General features: G+C 34.8%; 1 protein-coding gene across 2 annotated transcripts; it reads left to right on the forward strand.

The window, feature by feature from the left end:
- The first annotated feature begins 1,166 nt into the window (after positions 1-1,166).
- On the forward strand, positions 1,167-9,902 carry LOC130817688 (choline transporter protein 1-like). 2 transcript variants are annotated; one of them, XM_057683537.1, is made up of 11 exons: positions 1,205-1,586; positions 2,827-3,185; positions 3,527-3,672; positions 4,225-4,408; positions 4,592-4,665; positions 5,449-5,562; positions 6,352-6,472; positions 6,587-6,708; positions 7,478-7,738; positions 8,409-8,636; positions 9,405-9,902. In XM_057683537.1, the coding sequence occupies exons 1-11, from the start codon at positions 1,405-1,407 to the stop codon at positions 9,588-9,590; spliced, it is 1,977 nt and encodes a 658-aa protein (XP_057539520.1). In that variant the 5' UTR covers positions 1,205-1,404; the 3' UTR covers positions 9,591-9,902. The 2 variants fall into 2 exon arrangements, with proteins under 2 accessions (XP_057539519.1, XP_057539520.1); XM_057683536.1 differs by having other exon boundaries at positions 1,167-1,586; positions 6,352-6,708.
- The last annotated feature ends 1,177 nt before the right edge of the window (positions 9,903-11,079 follow it).

Genomic DNA, 11,079 nt, shown 5'->3' on the forward strand with positions numbered 1-11,079 from the left:
AATATTTTTCAGATGTGAAAATGAAATAGTAATGGATTATTAATTACTTTACGTAGATTGATACAAATTTTGTTATAAATGGTAAAATTTAAGATAAATTAAGGTATTAAAAAAGGCAAAAACTAAATGATGTTGGGTAGTAAGAGAACACAACAATTTTATTATAGTTGCTAAATACTTCACGTAAGAACAAATAGCATAGGAGTATTAACAACTTTGCCTAGATTGATACAAATTTTGTTATAGATTGTAAAAAATCGAGATAAATTAAGGTATTACTAGAAAGGAGAAAGTTTTGTAAATATTTGGTCTACACTATATTAATATGCACTAATTATAATTAAATATAGCCAATTAAGGAGATTTTGAGCATATTTAATATGTTTGATTGCACAAATTTTTAAAAAATTTAGAGCCTCAATTATAAATTATGTATCTTATATATGTTAAGTTTTCAAATGTAAAAGTTGTTAGAAAAATATCATATTTTTAAAATTGCACAGGACTTTTAAAAAATTTGTCAATTTTTACTTCGTCTTTGTAGCAAATTCAATTTAATGGACTAAAAGCAAAAATATTGCAAATTCAATGAAATTGATTGAAAAATTAATATAGAAGAAAAATTTTATGTGAACGATCATCAAATTATAGGAAAAATTACCTGAATAATCTAACCTTTGTATGATTTTCCTACAATAATCCCACCTATTGATTAACCATGTATAATTCAAACTTTAGGAGGTATTTGGTTAGAGTAAACCCGATAACCGGATGACTTGCTATAACAGGTTTTATTTTTTTAAAAAAATAAACTAAAATAAAATGCCAAAAAATATGTAAAAATGATGTAAAAATTTTTGTTTACTTTTTTTATTATTCAGAATTTTTTATGTTAAGTTTCAAAATTTTTCTCTAGTTTTACTATAATTTTTAGTTTCATTTTTTTATAAATTACAATTATAGCAGGTCATTCGCTTATCTAAGTTCACTATAAACAAATACCCTTTAAAATTAAAATTATTTATAATTAATTAATAAATGAGATTACCTTAGAAAAATAATAAAAAATTAGAATATTCTAAGTAATTTTACTAAATTATATTGATTTATATAGTTGATTGTTATATTTGCATGATAAATGGAAAAAGTGACTTCTCCACTAGACAGTCTACTAGTACACTTGCTTCAAACTACTCGTGTACTAGGTGAAACATGAAACACTAAATTGGGTTCTTTAAGACAAGAATCTTTTTTCAATGACTGCCTGTTTTTACTTTTCACACTTTCACCATTCTTCCTTGTTTCAAGTGCTTTGCAGCTGCTTGCTAGCATTTTACACACAAAAATCTCACCCCCTTGAAAATCCTTCTTTCATTTCTCACTTACAAGCTTTCTCTCTCTAAAATGAGGCCTTTAGGGCCTGTCATAGGAAGGTACCCATCAAGTGATGGAGGGCAACTTGGTGGTGGAGTTATTAAGCAAAACAGGAAATGTAGAGATGTAGTTTTTTTGGTAACCTTCGTTGCTTTCTGGATTGGCATGATTGTCAATTCTAGCTTTGGATTCAACAAAGGAAACCCACTTAGGTAATTTCAAGAAAGATTGAAACTTTGCTTTTAGTTTTGTGTTTTCTTTATTGGGTTACTTTCCTTTTCAATTTTACCCTTTTTGGAATGCATGTGATGTGACTCTTTTATGGTAAGTTCTTGATTGTTTTCTATTTTCCAAAAATTCCCATTTTAGATTTGTAGCTTTTGTTTGAGTAAAGCTTGAAATATCATGGAAAATTGTAAATTTGTGACCTTTGTTTCATGGAGAGGGTCAAATTGAAATCTTTCTCCTCTATTTAGAACTAAAAATAAGCTAGAGAAGGTAGAGAGAAGATATAAGTTTCTAAAAGATCTCAATATTAAGTTTAAACAGTTGGATTAGCTTTTGGGTAGAATTGAAGTTGAGTGATGGATGATTTGTGAGTAAATTTTGAGACTTTTTTACTCTGCTACTTGACTAGGGTTCTTGTCTTTTGTTGTTAATAGTTTACTGATGGTTGAGTACTTATTGGCCATTGCTAATGATTTGTAAAGAAAGCTTAGGTCTTGACAGAAGATGTATTGCTTTGGCTAGTTACGTGTCTGATCCTTGATGCTTGATGCTTGGACATTGGTATGACACTTAGACACTTCATTTAGGTGTAAAATTGACGTATCAGACACTTGGACACTACTAGTATCCGACATCAGTACCCAAGTCCAAGTCCAAGAAACATAGGTTATCAGTGTTTAGTGAAGCTTGAGATTCTTAATCATATGGGCTATTCATGTGGCTGGTAGCCAATATCCTTTTAGAATACCCTGATGCTTGATCTCCAATCAAAATTCATCATGAAAGATGATATTAAGGAGATGTGACCCCGGAAAAAGTAAGCACCTTTTCTCCTTCCTACCCTTCAACAACTTCTACCCAAATTGCATAAAAGATGTACTGAGCTTTGTACAATAGCATAGGGACCCATATAAAATCAAGTGAAAAATGGAAGTGATAAGATTATAAGAGATAACGTTGGTGAAAAATGGAAGTGATTTACGTCCGACCTCTCCAAACCCCGCCTAGGTGGGAGCCGCTTAAAGGTATTGGGGATTAGGGGTAACGAAATGTGTACAATAGTTTCATTCAATCTACATGACTTCCTTCCCCTCCTTTCTTTATATTTTCCATTTTTAAATGTTTGCAAATTAGCTAGCTGCTCATTGAAGATCTTCTAAATATGTTTCATTATCTTCAACCTGCTTTTTACTTGTTTAAGTAATAACTCCAATGCCTTTTCAGGTTAAATCACGGGTTGGATTACAAGGGGAATCTATGTGGTGACAGGCATGCCAATCCGAATCTCCGTGAACTGGAACTCCGATATTGGGTGAACCCTAATCAGGTTCATGAAAGTGGATTGAAAAACAGCGCGTTCAAGCTAGCTGATGCCAGAAGTATTTGTTTATTAGATTGTCCTATTCCAGCTGAAGATTCACTTAACTGGGTCTGTGATTATCCTGATGGAGATATTCAGCTCACTTTAGATGAATGGATTGACAGAAACTATGATTACTTTGAATTTCTTACCTCAGATATGAGAAACAGCTCACTTCAACTTCAAGGGCCTTGTTACCCTGTCATCTACCCAAGTGTTAATGGTATGTATAAGGTTTTCTATTGTACGATGTGCTTGTAGCTCGTGTAGTCATCTATACGTTTTATTGCTTACCTCTTATGCTATTTTACTCGGACTCCTCATTTTGCTTCATGTACCCGTGTCCGATCCTTGATGCTCGGACATTGGTATGACACTTAAACACTTTATTTTAGACCTAAAATTAAATAGTTAGGTGTATCCGGCACTTGGACACGTACCAGTATCTCGACATTTGACATCAGTACCCAAGTCCAAGTAACATAGCTATTATGTATCTTTTTTTTTTGATTTTTATATCATAAAATATATCCCTAAAAGTCCTTTTGTTTGCTTGATTTGTAGTTTTTTGGAGCTGCCAATTTATAGCTCGTCCATCAAATATGTCGCTACGGCATTGGCAACAGATGGGAGGAGTAAACATCAATGACGGCCTTGAAATTGACAATACAATCCACAAAACTATCAACTCTCGATCTGCTGTCCTAAAAGTAATCCTTTCTTTTGGTTTGCAGTGATTATTTTGTACATGCGAAAAGCCGTTCAATATTGTAAAGTCGCCTTTCTCTTTGTTTGGGATTCTCGTCGTAAACTTCCTTGTCAAAATATATTGGTGCTGTCTCTCTGCTGCATGGATGCTAGAATGTGACATGATCACATGACTAATACTCCCTATTATTCGGACTTGATATGAAATTTACCAAGTCTCACCTCCAATTCTCCAACTTCCCATTCCCATTTACCAAACCATTCCATAGTATCAGACAAGTTTACTCATCGTCTATGTTATTCAAACTTTTCATTTTACTTCAAGTGCATGCGTGCACGTTGGATTCGCAACACTCGGATATGGTAGGACACTTGGTCACAGGATTTTGGACCAAAACTGTGGAATTTTCATAATTAGCCAGTTTTCATCGGGATCTTGTCGTGTCTCTGTGATAATGCCTATGGTGAATGAATGAATGTGACTAAAGGCATATTATCATTTAGTATTTCCTATTTTTTAGGCCATTTTGTTGATTTAGCTGTTTCGTCTGCAGAGATACATGGCTGATATTGGAAAGTCATGGCCGGTACTCATTGTTTGTGGTGGAATCCTGCCACTTTTCTTGTCAGTGATTTGGCTGCTGCTCATTCGACATTTTGTTTCTGGGATGCCGTGGATAACAGTTGTACTTTTCAACATTCTCGTAATATCAGTTACCATGTTCTTTTATCTTAAAGGTTGGCGATCTTTCTTTTAGCACAATATTCATTTTTTCCGTGAAGTAGTCTAAAACATGATTGGTTTATTATCAATTAAGGGCATTTCAATTATTCATTACTAAATAGAGGGTCATATATTAATTCATGGAGGCTTCCATTAATTGTTACTTATGTTTAATTTTTCTATTGTTTTCCCTTCAGCTGGATGGATGGGTAATGATGCCGTCACACCAATTGTTGGAGAGCATGACCCATATGTTCACGTATATGGAAGGGTAAGTTTTGCTCTTGAACTGTGACTTGATTGGAAATGCACAAGTTTATCAAATGTTTAGAGATGGTGAGATGTCATCTTGAGCCTAAAAGATTAGGTGTGAAGTTTAAGCCGCAACTAAATTTGATTGTTTGGTAAATTGCTTTTACTTCGGCCATTGGCATAAGAATTCTAATACTTTGATTTGCAAACAAACAATTCGTTGTCAAATCATAGGCACCATCCACTCTCCGTACTACAGTGACCTACTGAAAAAGATGGTAATAGAGATTGTATCCCCCCTAGTGTGGGTAAGATGATGGGAGAAAGTAATGAGTAGTTTGTGGAAATATGCAAAATGAAAACGTGAAAAGAAGAAAAAAGTTTCAATTAAGAGAAATATTTGTAGCACTATCATTTTAGCAATTAGCCGACCCCAATCTTTTGGGATTAAGGCTCTGGCATTGTTGTTGTATCATTTTAGAAATAATGACTAGGACCGAGTTTCGATTATCTGCAAATGAGAGTGATATATAAAGAGAAAAAGGAAAATTTTAAAGTCATTTAACTATGGAAGTAGTTGTTGATGATGTTGTATTGCTTCTAATTGAGTAAAGGTACAAATGTACTTCTTACACGCCCAAAACCAAATTGGTTGATAGTTTGTGCAAAGGCTGATTAATAATAACGGTACCTAAAAGCCGAAAGGGTAAAGACTTGATTCTGTAGCACTTGTCAATTTTCTTGTGAGATAACCTGCGGTTTCAAACCTCTACTAGCCCAATTAAAGTATACCTAATTGCAGGAGTTAACTCATCTTCGTGTTGCTGCTATCGTGATGACTGCTGTTATGGGAATTGCCATCCTTGCATCTATTGCCATAGTCAGACGCATCCTCATGGCAACATCGGTTCTCAAGGCAAGTTAACCCACTATTTTTTACATATTTTATGATACAATAATTATTTCTAGTATTTCTTGTATTGATTCCTGGAGATTGAGATTTGCTTATTTGATGTCAAAGGTCCAAAACACTAAAACCCCATGACTTCAAAGTTAGGTAAAATACTGAAAATTTCAATCGTATTCAAATTCCAGTCGCTCTGAAGTTTTTCAAGTTTAAATTGATGGTTTTTGCGCTAAAATTTGAAGGAATCATTTGCAAAGCCTGATTTGTCTCGTGCAATTGCTTAGAACCATCTTTTGTATGTGTTGGATCCCCAAAGTTTAGAATCCGTAGTGGTGTGTGCATGAGAGAGGAAACTTCTGAAGCTCAACTATTACTCCTGTATTGGATATTTTCATAAAGATTCCGTGGTAGATACTATAATAGTTGGCATGTATTGCGTCTATTGTCAAAAATTACGTCTTAACAATTGCCTTATTGATCAAGTGGTGATATCATGAACTTTAGGACAAAAACCAGAGGTAACTTGAAACTAGAGGTGTTCATTCGGTTCATCGGGTCCATTTCTGGTCGGTTTAAAATCGGGTTTTTGTGTCCATGTTAATTTTTGCATTATTGTAAATTTATTTTGAAGTCGGGTCAAGTCGGGTTCGGTTACAAGATCGGGTAACTATCGGTTCTGTTTTGAACACCTCTACTTGAAACCATTCTTTAGTTCGAATAATCTAACCAAGAAATTGGCTAAGAATAACGCCTATAGTGTGCTTTCATCTGATGACAGATTGATTTAATATTTTACAGGTTGCTGCTAAGGTTATCGGAGAAGTTCAAGCTCTTATGATATTTCCAGTCATACCATATGCCATACTTGCAATCTTTTACATGATATGGTTATCTGCAGCATTCCATTTATTTAGCTCTGGTGAGGTTCGTCAAAATAATTGTGAATCTAATTGTTGCGCTTATGATCTTGGATCAAAAAGGGTCAGCTGTGAACGCTGTTGTGGTTACAGTATTCATTATACTCCTCACATAGGAATTGCCATCCTCTTCCACATGCTTGGTGGTTATTGGGCAACACATTTTTTCATTGCATGTTCGTCCACTGTCATTGCGGGATCTGTTGCTTCGTATTATTGGGCTCGTGGTGATACCTCGGTAGGTGACCAATTAGCTAAAATGTTTTCCAATTAATGCTTGTGTTAACATTGCTTTTAGTACTCTATTATTGTTCTATGATTTTTCAAATGTATGAAGGCCAAGATTTGGTGAGCTTATTTGCCTGGGCATCAAAGATTTTTTCGGGTTGTCTATTTTCGTTGCACTGTACAACCTAATAAATTATACATTTCTTTTTGGAAAATTTTTGACGATAAGAAAAAAATTTAACCCTTTTTCGGGTCGATTCAAACCTGATCAAACCATAAATTACTTAATTTAAGGGCTCGCTTGGATTGAGTGTAAATATTTAAGGGAAAAATAAAAGTCAAAGTAGGATCAGCAGGCGTGAATAGATCACATATCATCACGTATATTATATATGGTTTATGAGGGGATCTAAATGTATAATAGTTCTGCCTCTTTTGACTAGGATGAGACTCCACTGATAAGTGTTAGGTACTATACACTAATAGTTTTCACATTGGGGAATCGTCCCCACCACGAAATAGTAATGCCTATGTTTTTATCATATGAGATCGGTAAAATTTGCAATTTTTGTATGCCTCCCATTTAGTCTTAGCCCTCTAACGTGCTTGACCCGAGTCCTGCTTGATCCTTGGGGTATGCTATGACTAATGAAATTGAGTGCATAGAATGATTTATACGTCTGTCCTGGTTGCTACAAAAATATTCTTTGACTGCTCTTTATGATTGGTACCGATTACAATACGTCAACTGAAATCACTTTTATTGTTTGCATTTACAGCCAGACATCACATTTCTACCAGTTTTTGCCTCCATGAAGAGGCTACTCCGTTACAACCTGGGTTCTGTTGCGCTTGGCTCTTTGATTCTATCATTTGTGGAGTCGATCCGTTTTATACTCGAGTCAGTTCGACGGAAGATAAAAGTTTCTTATACTACCCCAGATAATTGGTTTGGGAAGATGGTCCATCATTCTTCCAAGTGTTGCTTAAAGTGTGTTGAGTGGACAATCAAATCCGTGAATCGTTATGCCTATATAATGGTAAGCCGATTTTGTTAAGTGTTTTCGAATTTTTGCCCGAGTTAAGTTTGCTGCTTACCTTGAAAAGACCATCAAGAAGCTAGGGCAATTGTCCGGTTAAGTAGATTTATGTCACCTGAAACAAAGCGACTTGAGTCTATTAGTTTCAGTCTATGTTACTTGGACTCGGTTATTAGTGTTGGATACTGGTACGTGTCTAAGTGTTGGATATGTCTAAATATTCAATTTTACGCCTAAAATGAAGTGTCTAAGTGCCATACCAATGATCAGGGGGTCTTGGGAGGGTTGAAAGACAACATACTAAACCCTATTAAAGTAGATAATGAGGTTGCGGCCAATGAGACTCTCATCTCGAAAAGACCCGCAACTGAAAACAATAGACCTAGAACATGCCATAGGCAAGACAAAATGCATACCTACTTGCATAATAGTAATAAACTTCGAAAACATCCTCTTTGTTATTACAATAGTAAGGTTGCGTACATCTGACCCCCAAATCTAAGCGGGAGCAACTTGACATTGAAGTTATGCCTTGTTTGTTGTTATTATGGTCGAAATTCAATCTTAGAAGCATGAGCAATATATTTGATAAATTTTGTAATTGTTACTTATATTATCTTTTCGTGTATGTACTACGTCGTTTCTTTCACTTTACTACTTTGATTTACAGATTGCTATAACTGGTAAAAGTTTCTTCAAGTCATCTGCTATTGCAACAGAATTGATTATGAATAACATTCTTAGAATAGGGAAGGTTAACGTTATCGGAGATGTCATTCTATCTCTTGGAAAATTATGTGTCAGCTTATCAAGTGTGTTGTTCGGATTCCTTATGTTGGATACTCACAGATATAAATCGGCCCACAACAAGATCTCCTCTCCGTTATTCCCTGTGTTGGTATGACTTTTCATCTTATCTCACTCTAAGCATTTGATATGGTTAATTTGCTGTGCGCTATAGATGTTGCGTCCTATAAATGACTAATTGATGAACAGTTTGTTAACCATTACTTGTCATGTGTTTTTCTCTATTTCCCGTATCTATAGTTCGAAATTGCGGTAACAGACACGGTGATGCGATAGCGGGAGTGACATGGTTATCATATTCATAACGCCAGATGTCGGCCAAAAGTATGAGATATCCCTCGAAAAGGCCCAAAACGCGGTTTGATATTTGGCAGTAAAATCAGAAATTGTTTTTTGCTATATTATGTCTCGGCCTCTCGGGTTAGTTTAGGTTGATGATTTCTTGCTAATATTAATTTCAAACTGACTCTCCATCCATAAAGAGAATATGTAAACCCTAGATATTGTTTCCTGCTCAAGTGGAAAGTTGATTTGCGAGTTACATAAAATGGTCCATCTTGCTAATAATAGTACATAATTACGTTTTGTCTTAATTCTGATTCACTCCTGTTACCGCATTACCGGTTTTGTTACCGGATCATGGTCTTAGACTCTTAGTATTGCATGTCAATTGCGTATAACAATACAATGATGTAATCATGTACATTAAACAAAATGCTATGATGTACTACATGCCATTTTTTCATCCTCATCAACTCCACACATTTGACTATGCTTTTCTCGTATTTTCTTTGAAAAATTCGTCTTCACGGAATGCGACTTGCCTACTTCTACTGACTATGGCCGTCCTTTTCCACAGGCATGTTGGGCTCTGGGTTACGTTGTCGCCACATTGTTCTTTGGTGTAGTTGAGATGTCAATTGATACCATAATCCTCTCGTTTTGCCAAGATGCCGAGGAACACCAGGGCAATGCTCAATACGCTCCGCCCCTTCTCATCGAGACTCTTAACGACCAAAATGAGACACAAAGACTCACACAATGATACAAATACCGGTATTTTGCAGTCTGGTTTATCGCGCTCTGAATTCAGAAGAACCGAGCCTGTCGTGAGCTTATCATTTGTAATTGTTTTGGGTAGGTCAAAGTTATTTTGTTATGTATATATTTTTTCATTTCTAGCAAATTTGATTATGGCCTAGGGGCTAGGGCAAGATCCTGCTAAAGCAGGTGATATTTTAATGGTATATCAATATATTGTAATCCTGAAAAGAGAACTTCTGGGGTCTAACATTATAACAGATGCCCATTAAGTAGTTTGTTTCTTTTATGGAATTCAGGCAACTTTTTTTTTTTTCCGGTACATGGTAGGCTAAGTGGGTGAGAGGGTTAAAGTAGGGGCAACGAGATTCGAATCGAGAGTCCTCTTTAAGAAAGTGATACATTCTCCAACTTAGACAATACTGAATACCAAATTCTCAACAATAATATTCTTAAGGAAAAATTACGAAAAATTATCTAATTTATAGGACCTTTTGCAAAAAATTACCTTGTATGTCATAATTGTTTTCAAAACACTACCACTTAACGTCAATCGTTAGTTGACTGTCAAGTTGTGCGTTGACTTGGCATGTGTGCGGCATGTGACTCATTGCTTCTCTCATTGTTCATGGAGAGAGATTACTCTTCACTCACTGCTACAATTCAATCAACATTTAAATTTTTTCAATTTTATTCTTCTGTTGACAAATTGATTTTCGGCTTACCACACGACTTGTCTATGAAATGTCTCTTAAGAGTACCATTCACTTTTCATGCAACTCTTAGATTGGTTTCTCATCAACGGAAGTCCACCATTTTTAACCTTCCTTATTCTCTCTCCATCGAATTACTAACTTCAATGAAAATCATATATTCTTAATTCAGTTTTCTCTTCATCACCATCTGCTGACAAAATTCACCATTTTTGAAGAGTCAGATTTCATGGATATCGACATCAAGGAAAACAAACAACTGATTAATGTAATCGGATTGTTGAATTACAACCGATATCGACATAAAGTTTTTAAATAAAGTTTTTTTTTTCTTTCTTCTCATGAATCAACATTCTTGATTTTTATTCTTTTCGCTCTTTTCAATTTTCTTTTATTTTATGTCACAAAAATTAAAAAACTCTTTCCTTTTTAGATTCTCCTTTTGACACAGTCACACCCATACTCACTATCATATTTTCAAATAAAAACCAAAAATCCAATATTTTCTTTTTCCTCTCTACATTCTCTTTGAAAATTAGGATAAAAAACCCAAAATTGAGTGCGGTTGTTTAGTTAGAAGAGAAGAAAATATGGTGGGATGTAAATAAAGGGGAAATAATGGAGTTTAATTGGGAAATAAAGATATAAAAAGGGTTGAATAATATGGGTGGGATTCCAAAAGGAGTAAATTGGTGTGTTTCATTGATTGATGTTGGAAAAAGTAATATTTGTATGATGAGAAATGAAAAGGTGAATTAGAGATGGATACATGTTGAAACT

This window comes from Amaranthus tricolor, chromosome 7 (assembly GCF_026212465.1).
Source record: "Amaranthus tricolor cultivar Red isolate AtriRed21 chromosome 7, ASM2621246v1, whole genome shotgun sequence".
NCBI lineage: Eukaryota > Viridiplantae > Streptophyta > Magnoliopsida > Caryophyllales > Amaranthaceae > Amaranthus > Amaranthus tricolor.